The sequence below is a fragment of the Nyctibius grandis genome, chromosome 5, assembly GCF_013368605.1.
Source record: "Nyctibius grandis isolate bNycGra1 chromosome 5, bNycGra1.pri, whole genome shotgun sequence".
In the NCBI taxonomy this organism is placed as follows: domain Eukaryota; kingdom Metazoa; phylum Chordata; class Aves; order Nyctibiiformes; family Nyctibiidae; genus Nyctibius; species Nyctibius grandis.
The window spans coordinates 59,384,446-59,402,955 of record NC_090662.1 but is presented as its reverse complement, the minus strand read 5'-3'; the positions used below and the strand labels follow the sequence as shown (position 1 = coordinate 59,402,955).

The 18,510-nt window shown below is 54.7% G+C and overlaps 1 protein-coding gene across 1 annotated transcript; it reads right to left on the bottom strand.

Moving 5' to 3' along the window:
- Nucleotides 1-9,103: 9,103 nt before the first annotated feature.
- TOB2 (transducer of ERBB2, 2) lies at nt 9,104-18,234 on the bottom strand. The gene is made up of 2 exons (XM_068400817.1): nt 17,928-18,234; nt 9,104-13,564 (listed from the first exon to the last, which is right to left on the bottom strand). The coding sequence occupies exon 2, from the start codon at nt 13,476-13,478 to the stop codon at nt 12,456-12,458; it is 1,023 nt and encodes a 340-aa protein (XP_068256918.1). The 5' UTR covers nt 13,479-13,564; nt 17,928-18,234; the 3' UTR covers nt 9,104-12,455.
- Nucleotides 18,235-18,510: the final 276 nt, after the last annotated feature.

Sequence of the window (18,510 nt, the reverse complement as noted above, 5' to 3'; positions counted from 1 at the left end):
TTGAGCAAGGCTGAACTGAGCTACGATCCTGTTTGCAAGCTGATACATCTTGGGCCTACCTGCTATTAGGGCAGAAAATATTACTGGAAATGGTGCTGACCACTTGGGAGCCAGGGCCATGCTCTGTGGATGGCTCTGAACCGATGCCTGGGCTGGCTGGTGAGTAGCCTGGAGCTGCTTTCAGGTGGATAACCTGATACCTTGACGACAACGTCTGGTGAATTAAATCCTGTGGTATTTTTGTAATAGCAGAGCTGTGAATTGCAGCTTCGCAGCTAAATTGCACTTGAGTAATGCTCTCGTGACTTGACTATCTCCCCAACATTTTAATTAGTCATTTCTGCCTTCCCTACCACAACACAGTATTAGTACAAAATTATTGTTATTAGTACTAAATGGCTGCCCTGACGCCCACTGCCACACAGCTCTTTGCAAGATGGGGCTGTATTCCAGCAGCAAGGGGTGATCTTGAAGGTGTTTTTTGAGCCATTGTGGGGGAAAAAGCATCAATATGGTGGAAACAAAGCCAAACGCAGACCTTGTGCCCTTTTATTTTCGCAGCCCACTTGTGGGCTGGCACCTAAGGGCCTGTAATGCTCCCACTGAAGTCAACTCAGTTTGATACTGAGTGCAACAGAAGCAGAAGCAGGCCCTGGGGAAGGACAGCAATGACAAGAGCTTGGGACAGAGAAGATTCAGAGGGTCCGGGTACCCTGACTCCTCTGTGTGCATAAGCAAGGAGAGCTGCATCTCTACTCCTGCTTTATACAGAGCTCTGCAGGAGCAGTTTGTTCTCGTAGATAACACAGCGTGGTGATCACGAAAACCTGCCTCTCCTTTGGCTTGAGCAATTAGCGCAGACTCAATGTTTCCATTAGTAAGCGAACTGAATGATGGCATTAGGTAGTTTGACATAATCCTGTTTGCTTACAAAGAATATACAAACTCCTGCTTCTGCAAGCACAGCAGGAGTCAAATTGCATCAACAGCTTCTTTGGTCATAGCTCTAAGCCTCTTTTTAACCAGTTCTTCAACCTGCTTGGAAAAATCTCCTCAAGATCTTGCTGTGTGCCAAGTTGCATGTTCTTCGCTATGCTGCCTGTACACTTCTACAGAGCTTCTACTGCCTGTCCTCTCCTCCCTTCCAGCTTCCCTCCATAGGTTTGCTTTGGGGTCAGCAGTTCCCAAGTGCCTCAGGCCATTTGTGGTAGACACACAGTGCAGGAATTTGGTAAGACAAAGTTGTCTTTCATCAGACAATGACATTTATGCCCCTCTATCATCATATTGCATCAACATGCATGGTGTGTCAATGCCCTATTTCCACTTTGCTTCTGATTAAACACCTCTGGGGTTTAATGAGTTTTCCTACTGCTGTAAACCAGTGGTCATGGGTATGGTCACTTCAGTAATCCCAGGATAATTTTGGATATCCTGGGAGGGGTGGTAGAGCCAAATGCAGCTGCAGCATCCTTCAAAGTCTGAAGGGTGTTTTGGAGACTTCCACAAAGCAAGAATCCACCTTGCAAAACCCATCATCCCAGCTGGTCAGCAGAGACTGGTCTCAACAAGCTGTTCAGAACAAGTTCCCCTGATCTCCAGCCACGCATCTGCAGTCCTCGCATCTGCCACCTGCTCTGTCATTAACTCTTGGGCCGTAGCCAAAGACTGTGGCAACACCTGAACTACTAATTGGGCTATTGCAGCAGTGCTAACAGAGCTGGGATGCCTCTGCCAGCCAAGCCAACTGCTCCAGGATGCACCAGTGTGCAGCCAGCACTCTCCCTGTGCCTGAAGCCCCCTGTGCTACAACACAGTGACGAGAGCCCACAGCTATGAGCCATGCAGATATTTTTTTCGAAATCTCTTTCACTGCACGGAGGACAGCCGTTGCCAGCCAGGCAGGACATGTGTGGGAAGTGGAGAAGACCAGGAGGAGTTATGGTGGCGGGAGAAAAAGAATCAGGTCGATCAGAGGTAAATGGCACAGGGGGGATGGGTCCAGCAGGAGGCAAAGGTACTATGGGGAGGGATATGGCTACTCACTGGTGGCAGAACTCTCCCTTGCACCCTGGTGCTGGCGGCTGTTTGCTCCCAGGATCAGGCCACAGCGTTTAGGGAAAATAATATATTGGAGCAAGGAAGATAGAGAGGTGAGGGAGAGGAGAAGGCTGGAGCTCTAGGGAAGGATGCCTCCCATGTTTCCCAGGTGGATGAGCTCCCACCTGGGGAATATCAGCAGCCATGGTGGCATTAGCTGCTATCATAGCCATAGAGCTGGGAAACCCTTCTGCACTCTTGGGGTCTTACTATAGCCTCCAGCAGCAGGTGCATGTAATTGCAAACATTGTAGAGATGCAGTTGCATATATTCACCTTCCTTTCTAGCCTTCTTGGTGAAGGGCATCCACAAGGAAGAGCAGACAAACTCAGCTGTGGGCCAGCGTGAGCATTTAACTTCCTGAGGTCCAACCTGCTTTGCTTGGCAAGGTGTGAAGAGGTCAGCATTCACCCAGCACAAGCAAATGCTTTGGCAGGGCAGGCTCCAGGCAGGAGTGAAGCCGGCGGTGCCCCTGGGCAGGAGGCTTTTGAGTGGCTGCGAGGTGGAGAGCCTGCTTTGCTGGTGGCAGAGCCTGGAAAGCCAGCCACTGCCACCACAAGATGAGTGCCACCACAAGATCCTGCCAAGTGACAATTACCTCCAGGAGGAAACATGGCTCCCTCCAGGAGCAGCAGTTACTAATTCCCCTACCGATATCTTCAGGCGAAGAAGAGGGCGGCCAACAGCTTCGCCAGGCACAGGAGGAGAGGAAGAGCTCTCTGTGCACTCGGCTGGCAGGGCAGCGGCACAGCCTGAGATGGAGACCCTTTTCTGTCTGCAGACCTTGAAGGGAAAGGGGACAAAATTAAAGACAGTGAAGTAAATGGGGGTCCCCTTGGTAATCATACCTTCCTCCACAGAGTTGTATCACAGAAAAATACCAGGGAGGGTGTTTGGTTTTTTTTTTGTGAGATCATAGCCAGCTCCCTCTACCCAGTTCTGCAGAGGTCAACAAGCCTGACTGGATAAAATCAGTGGGGTTTTTCAACCAGGCAAACACAGTGACTCCCCCTTCTATCTCCCAGGCTGTGGAAGCCAAAAGGCACCTTCAGCCATTTGCGGGAAGCTTTGCCACACCACTGAGGCGACATGGGCTTCTCCAGTGGGGTGCTGCGGTCTTGCTTTTGTGGCTTCCTCATGGTAATGGGCAGCTCCCATCAGCTCTCGCAGCCCTCCGTGGGCAGAGCAGCTCTGGGACAGACACTTGCACAGCTATGGACACTTCCAGGTATGTTAAAGGAAGATATCCATCCCCAACCAGTTCTGGACTATGAAGCTCTACTGGCTAGGCAAGGGTAGGGTTAGCACACAGTTACTAACACAGAACTCCACTTCCTCCTGATGCTTTGCAGATTACTGCTGTGGTCCTCAGACGACCTTGTTCAACGAGTTTATCCCGCTTTCCAGGAAATCTTGGTGACAGGGGGTGCTGCTGGAAGACCCATGTGTCCCCGCAGCAGCTCTTAGCAGTTACCCCATGTGCTCAGAGGAGTCAGCGCGTTGGTCTCAGGCACTCCATGATATAAAACACTGGGGCCAAGGCTGGATGGACTCGGGTCCTTTCAGAGCATTTTAAGGTCAAACATTGGAACAGGCTGCCCAGGGAAGTGGTGGAGTCACCATCCCCGGGGGTATTTAAAAGACACTTAGATGTGGTGCTTAGGAACATGGTTTAGTGGTGGACTTGGCAGTGCTAGGTTAACAGTTGGACCTGATGATCTTAAAGGTCTTTTGCAACCAAAATGATTCTATGATTCTAAGGTGCACATAGGGAAGCCTGGAGTTTTTTCTTAGAAATATAGAGTAGGAAAATCTCCTCAGCCAGCTGTGATGTTGTCTGTGTGCTGAGTATCTGTATGACAAAGAGATGCGGTCAGTGGCTTTCTCCTGCAATAAATACTGGTCTAATATGACTTTGATGGAGTATGCGTTCATTAGGTGTTGTATGATTCTCTACTTGCTATGGGGCTATTGAAGTCCCCACTATCACCTCTGTAACCATTGGCTTTGGGAAGGTTTCTACTTCCGTGCACTGGCTGGTCAAAAATTTCTCAGAACAAGTATCTCCATGGAGGAAAATAATCTTTTTCAAAGAGCACTGTGCCTTTGGTGAAAAGAATGACTCCAAGATTAAAAATAAAGTCTTATCAGAATAAAATAATCTTTCTTAGCTGGCTTTGTACCAACCGGTTGGTCTAAATGGGCAAGTTTCTCGTTTGAAGGACCAAGTGAGGTCTCTCTTGCGAGGTTTTATACACTTGATCTGTTTTGTGATTTACAATCTGGAATATAGGAAAGTTTCTTTCCTTATGTTTCCAAAAATCAGCAATTTGTGGTTCTCTCTGCTGATGTGTTAGCACTTAGGCTGTAGGTTATAGCGTTCAATGCCCTGTCCAACAGCAACTGCTTACGCAGCGAGGCTGCTCTCCTGGGCAGCACTGGGCACCTTCGGCTCTACCTCGGAGCATCACAGCCCACCTGCACCCTTTCTGTGTTTATTTTGTTGGATCCTATTTTCATCTGGGTTTGCCAAGCCCTTTCCCTTCCTCGGTGGTTGGCTGGCAGTGGTGTGGCTGCAAGAAATAAGCTGTTCTCCCCCAGCGTGTCTCCAACCCATTCCTCTGCATCATCTCCTTTCCCATCTGGAGCAGCTCCTGGCACTGGCAGGGTCAGCGTGAGGTGGCAGGAGAGACCGATGGGTGCCGGCCCCAGTGCTCGTGCTCCCCACAAGTGTGGTGAAGCCACGGCCCCTCCCCGAGCCTCTGCGTCTCCACGTCTGTGCTGGAGGCAATGACAGCGCTGTGACTCACGGGCACCCTGCGAGAGCTGTCCTTGTCCCGTGAGGAGAACCACCTGGTCAGGACCAGCCCAGAGGGAGAGTTGGAGGACTATTGTGCCATGAGAGCGTGACAAGCAGGGAGCCAGGCAGGGATGGGGAGGTTATGCTGGGCTGTGCCGTCTGGGAAGGAGGCCTACGCATCTGCCACCCATGTTGGGTCACCAGGAAGATGCACCATTTCACCAGGTGGTGAAGGGAAGAGTGGAGTTTCAGCCTCCCTCGCCTCCCTGTGACGTTTGCACCTGTATGTAAACACCTCAGATGTCCCCAGGGTACTGTCCTCCTTCCCTCTGCTCCTCAGTCCTTCTCTGGCTCGTGTTCGTCGTCTTCCAAACATCTCTGCTGCTCCCTTTCCCCACGTTCTCTGCCGTGCTGCCAGTCTGCCCCCCCAGGGACGCAAACCCCAGCGCTCCCCCGGCAGATGAGGTCTCTTCAGTTCTTCCGTTTTCCTGCGTGCCCCTCACTTGCCCCGTACACTGTGCAAGCACCGCTGCTGTGGCAGGCAGCAGGCTCTGTGGGTGACAATGGTGTGTTCCCCCAGCTGCAGCCGGGCACCCCACAGCGATGCTGGGCAGAAGCAGGGATGGAGGGTGACCTTGGTAGATTTTTTGTAAAGGTGCCCAGAGCCTGCTGCGACGTCGCTCAGGCCTCTGTGGGAGCCCGGAGCCGAACGTGTTGACACTGAACCTGACAGCAGGATGACCAGGAAACGCAAAAGCGCCCGTTACTGAGGGACGCCGGACTTGGTCCTTGCATGGATTCGCCAAGCTCTGCGGGCAAAGTGAGGCCCATGGAAGAAGCGTGTCCTGCTGCAGCAACATTGCCCGTTGCCCTCCCTACACATCACCTTGTGTGGATTATTTTGGGTTTCGTTTTTTTTTTTTCTGATGCAAGCCCCAGCTGCGCCTTCTGCAAGCAGTTTCTGGCTGATTCACTCGAAGGAAAACTTTGTCCTTAGTGGAAACACCCTGCTAAGCGGGAGGGACACGCTCCCTCGCAGGGATCTGCTTCCTTCAGCAGTCAGGCTGCACCGGCAGCGCAGCAGGCTGTGCAGGGCCAATAAATATAAGCAAAAAAAAACCACCCCCAACTGGGTTTCAGCAACTGCAGAATAATGCAGGGACCACACTCACCTCCTTGGCGCTGGGCGAAGAGGGAGCACGTTCCCCCAGGCCTCCACCTGACCCTCTCTCCCTGCCCTTCCTGAAGGCAAAACAGCAAAATTTGGCCCTGAACCTTCTTTGCAGAGATCTCCTTTTCCTAACTCACTGCCATGCCTCTAAGGGCTTCTCGGGGGGAATGAAAAATCCCATATCCCCCCCCAGCACACGCACTTACCATGCTGGAGTCACTTTTGCTGCTGGCAATGGCCACACACAAACTGGCTGTCACACGAATTGGCCCTTCACTGATGGGTATGACCCAAAAGCACCACGCATGCCGGCCGGGACTTAGCCTTCACCAGGGTGTCTTGGAGCCAGGGGGAGAAAGCTTCGCTCTTCAGCAGCTTTATAAAAAGCAGACCAGGTTTCTGGAGGTGACGACGCAGGTGGCAGCAGGGGGGCGACAGTGGAAGAACAGCTCTGCAAGGGCCAGGGCAAGCGTGTTCCCGGCCATGTTTGAATTGGAGCCCGGCCACAGGAACAGAAAGAAAAAGCACAAGGTTTGGGAGGCGGCGAACCTTGGCCACGGCCTGCCTCTCAGCTGGTGCCCGCTCTGTGGCGGTGGACGCACGCGGGGAGGAAAGACCTGGCCGTCCCTCCACAACCGTGGCATCAGTCTCACCTCTTGCACCCACCGGGGCCGCGGGCAGCAGCCAGGGCGCAGCCATGTGAGCAGGGAGCAGGTGGCATTGGCCGGAGCGCTCCTCGGGGACACCAAGGACTCGGCGGGTCCCGGCCCCCCCACCAGCGGTGTTTTTCCACCTCTCGGTCCTGGCACATGGGCAAGTGCCGGGGCACGGGGAGGCACCCGCTGTCGGCAGTGCCTGCGCCATGTGTTATTCAACCCCAATAATCCCAAGTCTCCGGGAGGCTCTAGGGCAGCGGGAGGTGCTCTCCTGCCAGAGCAAACTCAGGCTGTTTTGCTGAGACTGTATTTAAAACACAGTCCAGGGCACGGCTGCCTTACAGCCGGCTTTCCACGCTTGCATAAGGCTTTCCTCCGGGCACCAGCCCCCTCCCTCTCCCAGAACAGCTCCGTTCATGTCAGAAGCTGCTGCTGTCACAGACTGAAAAGCCCAAGGCTGAAGCGTGGCACTTTCTACCCAAGCTGTCTCCTCCTTTCAGGTGGGAACCCGCCCGCTCCGTGACTCAAGTTGCAAGTTTCCTTCTTAATAACGGAGTACCCAGTGACGAGTGTCTAAACAACACCCCCACGCCCCTTGCTTTGGAGGTTTCAGGAGGCAAGTCCCATCTTGTTGCTGTGCCTTGCTGGAGCACCTTATTTGGGGACCGACTCGGTCACGGCCCAAACACCCGGCAAATATTCCCACACCCAGGCACCACCCTGCACCAGCCAAGCACGGGGCTCCTGCATCATCTTTCCTCTCTGAAGGCTGAAGGAGGGCAGATCCCCATCCCCACACCCTGCCCGGCTCCCTCCGCTGCTGCGTGCTCCTTCCAGGCGTGTGTTTCACCTTCCCACACCCTTCAGGCTCCCTGAGACAGCACAGGGACAAATACCTCACGAGGAGCGAGGCTCTACTAAGTCTTTTCCCTAATCCCTGCCCAGGCTGCGCAGCTATATCAGCTGTAAACTAACTCCAGGCCCTACCACTCAGAGTACCTGTGTCCAAAAAGGGAAAGGCTCCGTGCCTCCCTGTGTCACAGCCGAGCAAATACAGGGCAAGGATCAGGAAGGCACATACTCGCCCTCGATTTTCCGTTTCCAGAAACATGTCTAAGGGCAAGCGTTTGTGGCTCGCTTTAGATCAACGATTACAAGGGGTTTGAGACACAAAGGGGAAAAAATAGTTTTGTTGCTTAGCAGAGTGTGACAGTCACATGGGGTGCAGCAAGCGCGAGCAGCAGCCCAGCTCCTAGGGCTCGCAAAGCCCTGCGAGCTCTTCGAGGAAGAAATTCAGGCTAGAGGGGCTGAGGATGCTAGTGGGAGCCAGCAGCCACTACCAGCTCCACGTTCGGTTTCCTCAAGTACCTTTAGAGCAGCTCCCTTCATCAGCTTTTTAAGGAGGCGGTGCAGGGAGCTGCGAGTCACCCCCTGAGCAGGAGGCAGCAGGAGCACGGTGGGGCTGGGGAAGGTGGTTCACACAGCCATCAGCACACATGGGGTGGGACGGGCATCTTCCTCAACACAGAGGGGCCAGCTCATCTCATTTTACTAAAAGGGAGCAGCTCCCTCCAACAGAAATTCTGATTAAAGCTGAGCAATGAGAGGTTAAAAAGAGAAACAAAATCAGACCTTCATCATCGCTGCTTGTTCTCACACCCAGCCTCAAGCCCACCCTGCTATGAGAAGTCACCTTGGCTGAACATTCACAGCAGGGAGGGCGTGGCCTGCACACGCACCTTGAGGCTTCCTTTGCTTAGCAAGTGCCCCACATGCGCCAGGATAAACCCAAACTGGTTTGCACAGAGGGGAGAGAAATCAGCCCATGAACAGCACACCCTCTGCAGGAACCACTGGCTGGAAAGGCTCCATCCACCCCCCACAATGGCACCCGACAGATCCCAGCCCGGCCCCGGCAAGCTGCCGCAGTAGCCGGGTATTTTAGGAACTCTGCAGATTGACTGAGGGCCCCGAGGAACCACGTGCCAAAGGCAAAGCGTCCAGCTCCCTCCTCTTGCCTGGGGAGGACAGCCAGCTCTCCCCCCGACCCTGGGGAGCTGAATCACCGCAGGACCAGGGAAGGCCAGGCACACCGCCACTTTCTCCTACACCACTGCTATTCTTGGCAGTGTGAGAGGTCAGGGACAGAGCTGCCCTCACCGTGTTGCACAAGCCTGGGCGTCACTGGGTTATTCCTAACACAACGGTACCTCCACCGAGAGCACTGCAAACCCCCGGCCTCACCGCAAGGGGAGGACGCCAAGCACCGGTTCATCCAAAGGCGGGCAGGGAAGGTGGCCGCGTCCCTCCTCACCCGGGAACAGGCACAGCGGTGGTGTTCTCTCCCCCCCCGAGCACACACCACACGACAAGCGGTTATTATATCATGCTTTTAATACAAACTTAAAAAAATCTGGAACAATAGAAACTGTACAGATTTGATCAACCTTTTTGTGTTTTTTTTTGTTTTGTTTTAACTAAATCTCTAGACACACCAATGTCCCGTTCCAAATTATTGCACAACATTCTGAATACAAAACTCTGATTGTATTCCTCCTTCGCTAAAGAAAAAAAAAAAGACAAAAAAAAAAAGACAACAACCCCCTGGTTCCCCCTCTCAGTAGCCCCCTTCTCAGAAAGAAACCCAAGCAGAGCACACACAGAAACCCTCCGCTCAGAGACATACAGACTTCTGTCCTCTTTCACTCATTCTCTCCCACAAGGCAACTGTCGATTCACTCTTCAGAGAGGGGCGGGAGGGAAAGGAGGGAGGCTGAGTGGGGAGAATCTTCACCGCTTTTTTTTTTAAAGTTTTTTTCCTGAAAAAATATTTTTTTCTCTCCTCTTTTTAAGAAAAAATCTTGAAAAGAAAAAAATTACAGTTTTTTTTACGTTAGAAATATACATATATTATATATCTCTTACATTTTACAAATGTAGCAAATTATTCAATACAAACGGACATCAACAAAAAGAACACAAACCCATAAAAAATAAAAGTTAAAAAAAAAATTTTCTCTCTTCTCTTCCTAAGAAACCAGGTAAATTAGTGCAGGTTTTTAAAAAATAAAATTGAAGCTGAACGCCTACATCCAAGACTAGAAAAGGCCCGAAAAGGCCGTTAGTTTCCATCGCTGCCTGACGCTGGAGGAACGTTCCTGAAGCACGCTTTTTTCCTTTTAAGCTACAAAGAGGTTGGTCCCTCCTCTTTTCCTCCTTCCACTCACACCACTATTTTTGAAGCAGGTATAATATGTGTGGCAGGGGCAAAGCGGCATCAAAGCTCCACACATACAAGCAGGTGGCCAGGGTGGGAGGGGGGCATCCCCACCTCTCCCCTGCCTCCCTGTGCCAGAGGAGAGCACCCTGTCCCGTGGCAGCGGATTGCAGGAGGCTTTGCCAGATGCAGGGACGGTGGGGGCAAGTGGATCGGGTCCTGCGATCATGGGCTGAGCGCCCCTCAGTCCAGTGCGGCAAGCGGGTCGGCACTCAGCAGCACACTCTGGGGAGAAGAACAGGGTGGCAGTGGTAACGTCCGTAAGGGGCATTGAAAAAAAAGAAAAAAGGGAAACCCAACAGCTTGGCCATTCCTCAGCGACTTGTCCTGGTCTGGAAACCCGCAGGGTTGAGGCTGCAGGCGCCGGTTTGGGGGAAGCTAGCGGGGCTCCGCTCTCCTCGCCCACCTGCCGCGTTGGTCATAGCTCGATGGCAAGCAGCACGCTCAGGAACCCACACTGGGTGCGAGGTGGGGACCGTGCCTCCCCCAGTCACCCAGCGAGGGAAAGGGTGAGCTGGAAACTCTCCTTAAAAGAGCTCCAGGCAGTGGCAGTCTCCCTGGGACAGCCTGTTACCTCTGCAAAGGCTCACTAGCAACACAACTACAAGAGGGTTGGAGTGCCGTCATCTCAGCTTGAAGGAGCAGAAAAAGCACGAGTTCAAGCCCATCTCCCCTGAAACAGGGATGTCTTGAAAAAGCACATTAGTTTGACAGATACAGGAGAAATGGGTTTCAGAGGGTGCTCCAGAGACATCATTAAAAGAAAACCAAACCTCAAGTTTGGGAGGCAGCAAAAAGCTTATTTTTCTTTTAAACTGAGAACGTCAAAGACTGGAGTCTCGTCATCTCCACCTCTCTCCTCTTTGCACGCTTCCATACTCCCACAACAGCTTACAAGGAGACCTCCTTCCCACCTATAGAGCCTCCACTCTGCCTGGGCAAGGAGCAGCCCTCCTTTGGCTTTCCTGTGAAGGTGGGTTTTGGAGTCCCTGACACAGAAGTGACCTAGCTGAAAAGCCACTACCACCCAACTGCAGTACATCCTCCCGGGGAAAGCTGCAGGAGCAGTCCCAGATCCCTGTCCTGCAGCAGGGAGGCACTGCACATTCACCATTCACCTTCGGAGCGCCCATCCGTGCTCTGCTCTAAGCCCGTCGCCATCCATGCTGACGTGATCCAGCTGGAATGATGAGTTTACACTAGGTGCTTCCCTTCTACACCAGATCAGCCACCTCCTCCCACTCCTCCAGAAGGGCAGGGGAGGGGATTTAGTCAGGTGTGTGTACCTGACTGAAAGCACAAACCCTTACGCTACCACTCAAGAGAGCGGCTTCAACAACATAACCCTCTCTCTTCCTCAAAAGTAGTGCTGCCTCTCTAACTAAAAAAGAAGGAATTCCCTCTCCGAGGCCAGAAGATAAATTCACAGCAGTGAATGAGAACTCAGAGCCAGGAGGCCGCCCCAAATGACTGCCGGTGGATGCTGGCCCCTGCTTCTGGGGAGAACGTCTGGGAAGGGGGGGCAGGATCCAAGCGGGGCTGCCTGGCTCCGCACCACGTCCTCCAGCTGCGGGAACAAGCAGGTGGTGTTTCGACACCACAGGGCTGTCACCGACCAGCTGGCCCCAAGAGGGCAGGGGGAGGCCCCCTTGCTCATGCGCAGAAGTGGACAATAACCAGAGTCACTCGGTTCAAAGCGCTGCTCTCCTATAGCCACGGCTGTAAGCGCAGATGAGGAAGGGAGCAGGAAGAAGCTATTTCACAGTAACACTCTGCCCTCCCTGCTGCGTGCTGAGAGGTGGTCAAGGAGGAGAGTTAGTGCTTTTCAGCACACAGACAGAACAGCTGACGCCAGCCCGGGCTGGAGAGCCTGGAGCAACAACAGCACAACAGTCTACGCCCGTGGGCACAGTAGATGCTCTCCATCCCCACGCAGAGCTGTAACAGAAAAGCAAGCCCACCCACTCATTTCTGGCTAGCACGCAACAAGAGTGTGTATACCTCCACCAACACTGACTCATCCTCTCCCAGTCCCTCCTCCAGCAAGGTGGTATGAAGACGACATCCCTACACCCAGGTGGAAGGGCCCTGTGTCCAGCGCTGGGGCAGGGGGGGTGCAAGGAATCAGGAGCATCGTGACCTACAACTGCACCAGTCCTGGGCTTGGGGAAGGGAGAACACAAACTGAAAAAACCCCAAGACTCATTTAAGGAGTAAAAAAGTGAGTAGGAAAAAAGCACAGGGACCGAGTTAAAAAACAAGTCAGTGCTTCAGGAGCGTTGCCAGCACAGCGCAACAACACTGGGCTCTCTCTTTACCCAAGAAGCTATACTTATAAGATTTGAATATTTTCTGTATATTTCTATTTTTCTTTTCTCTCCCTCTTGTTTGTTTTGTTCTTGTTTTTTCCCCCGCTCCCTCCCTGCCCCAAAATACTCTCCTTCCTTGCATTCAGTTGGCCAGGACAACAGGCTGGAACGACTGGCTGGGATATTGCATGGCATTCAGGTTGTAGCTGAGTCCTTCCACAAAGGGAGACTTCTCCAAAAAGAGGCTGTTGGTGCTGCCACCGAAGACCTGAGCCATATCGAAGGTACCACCTGTGCCGGTGTTGAACTGCGACGTCGGCGGGATGCTGCTGGCCTGGCTCTCATCGGCAACACCATCGAAGAAGAGACTGCTGGCTCCTGGCGACCCGCCACTGTAAATGAACTCCTTGGCGTTGGGGGAGAGCTGCGACTGCGGGGCTTGGCTCCCCGTGCTCCCGACGAAGTTCAGAGAGTGCATAGACAGGGAGAGGCCCTTGTGCTTCAGCAGGTTGGTGGTGGGAGACCTGACCATCCTCGGCTGCTGCCCAGCCCCTGCTCCACTGCCCCCTCCCCCAGCTCCTCCGCCCTTCTTCATCTTGGTAGAGCCAAACTTTGTGGCAGCAAAGGTGGCAGTGGTGAAAGTGATGGGCTGGGCAGAGCGAGGGATGAAGGTGGGGCTGGGCGACTGGCCAAAGGAGGGGGACGGAGAGTTGGACAGCGAGTTGTCCTGGCTGCCGATGGGGACAAATACCTGGGCGTCAGGGTTGAAGCTGCTCTTGATTTCTTTGTCCAGCTCCGCAGCGCTGCAGCCCTCGCTGTCATCCAGGTAGAGGACCTTAACAGAGCCCTTCTCGCCGATCTGGTAGGAAACCTCAAAAGGATCGATCCAGACGCTCAGCTCTTCCGGCACATTGGCACGTACATCCTCCACGGCCAGCCCGCTCCGCTTGGCCGCCAACTCCACCACCGGATCCACTGTCTCCCCTATATGAACACAACGATAGCCAGATCCCTTCAGAGGCTTCTCCGGGTACCAGTGACCCTCATATTTTTTCTTCAGCAGGCGCTCTAGCTCCTCACCAAACAGGTCTGCCCGCCTCCGAGGAAGCTTGTTGTACAGGTATGAGATGATGAAGTTAAGAGCAACTTTGATCTCCAGATGCATACTCCCTTCGCAGCAAGCAAGTCAGGGCAGTGTATTAAAAGAGACAAAGTGACACACACGTAGACAAGATTTGGCTCCAAACAGACCTAGGGAAAGAGAGAAAAGGATGGATGAAGACAAGAGAACACAGCAACTCTCCACCTGTTGAGATAAACAGCCGCACTTTTTCATTAACAAAAGCCTAATGAGCAGTTTGCACAAACACTAACAAGCAGCGATGCTCTCTAGGAGAATCACCCCGAATCTACTGGCCCTCCAAACAGCGAGATGCTGGTAGGGAAGAGTCTCCCTGCTCCTCTACAGACGAAATAAGGATGTAGCTACTACCCGCAGGCAGGCACATACATTATACTTACCTCGCTGCCAAGTACCGCTGCTGAAAGCCAGCAGGCCAACTGTCCGCTCTGGCAGAGCTATTTCAGCCCATCTAACGCGCCTCCCTATGCCCTGGCACTCAGCTGCTTCCAGCACGGCTCACCTGCACCAGCCTCTCCAGAACACAAGCGAAACACCCGAGCAGCCTCGTGACTCGCTCTGCAGCTTGCGCAGAGACCCACTCGCGCTCAGGACGGCAGGGCCAGCCTCTCCTCCGGGAGAGGCTGGGTGGTCGTGCCAGCTGCCACGTCCTGCTGGCACAAGCGCAGAAGGGACGAGAAGGAGCAAGGGAGGGTGCTGAGGCACCAGCTGCCAGCCCGCGTTTACTATCCCCTTGACTGGCAGGTGTGTATCTTGTTAAGTGTACCCAGTTGAGGCTCTGCCTAGCTACAAGCCTAAAATCCCAGTTTAATTCAGTTTAGGGGGAAAGGGGGGGCAGAAGACATGCGCAGGGGTCACAAAACACACACATGCCAACAGCCCATCCAACATAGTTCACATCACTCATCCCTGCGCAGAGGGAAGATGAGCACTGCCAGGATCAGGTACCTACTTAACAAAAACTGAAACAGCTTGCCAAAGCCTGAAGTAATCCTCCTTCCCTCCCTGGTGAGGAAGCCTCTGAAATGGAGAGCGCCCACAAAAGCACAATGCTAAACCACAACACTCCACTCTTCCATTATACACAGATTTGCAAACAATCTCCGTCTGGGTACAAAAAAAACAACCCAGGTAGGTCAGTGTGGCGCTCTGTCACCCATCCAAAGAGAAACGAATCCCAAAGATATTTTAAGAGGAAGCACACTTCCAGTAGCCTCCACGCCTCTCCAGGGGGAAGCAGAATATCCAGTTTTTAATTGGCAGCTTAGTCAGAGGCCGCTCTGTCTTCAGCTGCCCTTACCTTGCTCAAACAGACACACCGTGTTCAACTGTCTTCCTAAAATGAGCTTCAGGGATGCTCTCATGCAGCACTCAAGCTGATGTTTATGACTTGTGCCAATTACTTAGGGGTGGGGATGGAGTACAAACATACCATGTCAGCATTCCCCTGAAAAGCCAGGAATCCCAGCAGCCCAACCAGGTATCTGTGCTGTCCTATGTCAGGAGGAAAACAAAACTGACCAGACTTGTTTGCTTGGTCTAGTTTAGTGGACAAAAGGTACTAAATACATTTTAAAGTATTTTGAGGCTTTATTACAAAAAAAGAGGGTGGAGATTCTATGCTTTTTCTGCACTAGTTGGAGTTCAGAGAGGCTTGGCTTCAGGATGATGGTAACCAGACGCAGATCCCACACCTCAAGTCTGCCAACAAGGTGGTCAGTTCTGGAAGGAATCCCCTTCGGGTCTGACTCATCGACAAGAAAAAACACAGGAACGAGGGGATGGAAAACAGGGAAAGAAGTCTTGCCTTTAACACCTGTTTTAAGGAATTACTGTAGTGTGACAGCTTTTGGTAGGTCACTGAGACCTGACCAAGTTCAAATAAGAACAGACGAACGCCAAAGAAATACACAACCAGAGTTTTTCAGAGAACAGCAAGGAGAAGCCATTTTCAGAAGGGAAGAGTGTTGGCACGGAGACAGAGCCTTTTCTAGAGAAAATGGCACAAAGCAAACCCATGAAAGAGCACACTTAAATGTTAACAAGACTTTAAATAGCCCATACTACCTCAAGGGGGTATTACATCGAGCCCTCTCGCTCCTCTGGCTTTGAGGCATCTGAGGGAAAGGACAGCTTGGGATCTCAGCAAATTAAGCAGGAAGAAACAGCCAGTTTGTAAATCTTTTAATCTCATGTGATAAATTCTAATCCAGATCCAAAATCTATTAAGAAATTATAAATTACAGATTGGGAAAGAAGCAAAGGCCAAAATTTGTTACCACCCTATTTGAAACACAAATGCCTCACTATACTTTGAGGAGTCCACATTCTCATCAACCTTCTGCAGAAGACAGCGAGGAAATACAACTATAAAGCAAAGAAAAAAAGGAGGCGATGATTTAAGAAGTACACCCCCTTCCTAAAAGGGGAATACTCTGTACCTTGACTATGAAAAGACGAGTTAATTAACCTAATAATACCAACAGCTGCCAAGATGATAGCTGCATATAGCTGATACCTGCAGAAAGCACAAAAAGTCAGATATACCACTGGCTCCTCAGGTTGTTGACACGATAAGATGCGCTCCACCAGAACCCTCTCAATCTCCTTCTACTGCACCAAAATGTGGTAACATAGTAACAAAAAAAAACAAAACAAAACAATCGAAGCAGCACCACTCCAAGTCAAGAAACAACTAAATATCAGTAGTAAAAGGTATTCTGACAAGTCTCCCACAAAGAGAGGCTTGCCCACACTGCCAGCACTTCCAAAGGCTGGCTGTACCACGGGCAGCACACCGAGGTGCTGGCAGGGAACAAAGGGCTGTTCCCCTGCTCTGCGGAGGGCACACAGGAGCCCCCTCACACCCCCGGTACACAGCGCAGCGGCGTGCTGAAGGAGAGAGGCCAAATAACCGCTTGCATCAGAGGAGAGCAAACACGGGAGCGATGCCCCCTCCTCCTCGGTAGGCAAACACGGCGGGTCACCTTACCGGTATCCCTCCCGGCTCCCGAGAGAGACCTGGCCCCCTCGGGAACCGGCTGCCTCACCCCCACCACCGGGGACTCCAGGGGCTTTAAAAGACGGCTGCCACGACGGCCTGTGGCCCCAAAGCACCGGAACAAGCCCCCAGTCCCCCCCACTCGCGGAGGGGCTCCCCCCACTCGCGGGGGACGCACCCCAGGCAGGCGGCCGGCCTGTCGCCCCCTCCCCGGGAGAGCGGTCTTCTGCAGTGACCCGGCCGGACACCCTCCCTCTCTCCCCCCGCTCCCCTTACCCCACCGGGCATCCTGGGAGCTGTAGTCCTCGCCCCCCCTCCCCGCCCCGCGACCTACCTCCCCCCGGACTACGCCTCCCGTCGCGCCCCTCGCCCGGCCCGGCCGCCGCTCGCTCGCCGGGGCTGGGCACAAAATTTTCCACAGCACATGCGCCCTGACGGCCCGGCCCCGGCGCTGCCCACGGCGGGGGAACACGCCCCGCGGACCGGCGCTGGGGACCGCCGAGCAGCCGCCCCCCTTCTTCCCTTTCCCTCCCTCCCGGCACGGACCGGGAGGCGCGTCCCCACCCCGCGGCTGCGGGACGGAGCCCAGGAGGCCACAAGCCCCGTGTGCTCCCCCCCGCCCCGTCCCCACGGTGGGGCACGCGGGGTCGCAAGCAAAGTCCCCAAAAGAGCCCTTCAATGGAGAGGGGAAAGGTCCCCTCCCAAGGGCGAGCTCCTGGCCCGCACACCCGGCGGGGCATCCCGGCGGTCTCCGAGGCCTGGAGGATCGGGGCGGTGGGTGAAGGGGTGCAGCACCCCCGACATCCTCCCCCCCCCCCCCAAAGGAAACCCCGGGCCCGACCTTTCCCTGCAGCCGCATGACCCCTTCCCAGGGGCTGCTGTGTCCGCGAAGGGCTCCTCGGCCGGGCACCCCCCCCGCCCCCGGCCGTCACGGGAGAGGCAGGGCCCCTCCGCCGGGAGAGGGGCCGGCGGCGCCCAGCCCAGCCCCAGCAGCGCCTTTGTTGTCGCCGGCTTCTCGCCCCCTCCGGAGCCCGCGGGGGCTGGATCTGCCGTGCGGGAAGGGAAGACACCCCGGCGACACCCCCCCGTCCCCCGGCAGCCCAGGGTGCCCGCCGCCGCCGCCCCCGGGCCCTGCCTGTTCTTTTTGGGGCTGCTGGGGCTGAGCCGCACCCCGCCCCCGTCCCCCCACCAGACTGAGGGGGGGACCGAACAAAATGGTGAACTGGGGCATTGCAAAGCGTCACCGACCCAAGGACTTTCACACTCCCCCTCCTTGAAACCCCATTAATCCCCCACCTGGGCGGCGGGAGCCGCACGGTGGCTCCATGGACGGTTAAATTACCTCCTCCGGACGGGGAGGGCGGGATGATGAGCCAGCCCTTCAGGCCGAGCCCACAAAGGGGATGCGGGCTGGGGGGGGACCCGGCCCGAGAACGGTGGCGGGGGAAGGAAACATTCCCGGCCCCACTTACTTCGTCCTCGGCTCCAGGGCCGGTGGCGGCTGTCGGGGGCCGTGGGCGCTGCCGGCGGAGCCCTGTCGGTGCGTGCGGGCCTCTGCCCCGTCCTGTCCCGTCCCCGCCCTCGCCTTATCCCCGGCGGTACGGTTCCTCCGCGGGGCGGGCCCGGCAGCTGCGGCGCGGGCCGGAGGTGGTGCGGACGCCCGGCGGTGGGGGTGCGGGTGCCGGTGCCTGTGTCGTCGTCGTCACCGCCACCTCGGCTCGCCTCGCCCCGCCGCCGCCCGCGCCCTGGCCCCAAGTGAGCCAACTCACGGCAAACTTTCACCCTTAGCAACCCCGCGCAGGGATCCGCGCTCCCGCCCAGCGTGATGCGGCTGCGGAGGGCGGGCCGGGACTACTTCCCCCTCCCCTCACCGCCCGCTCAGCCCAGGGGGCGGGGGGGGTTAATTCCTTTTTTTCCCCCTTTTCCTTCTCCGCTGCCGGTGCAGCAGCCGCAGCGGGGGGCGCTGGCAGCCGCGTGGCACCGGGGAGCGCCCCGACCCTGGGCGCCAGGGGAAGGAAGGGACAGGGGATTTAGCGGGGATGAGGATTGACTTGA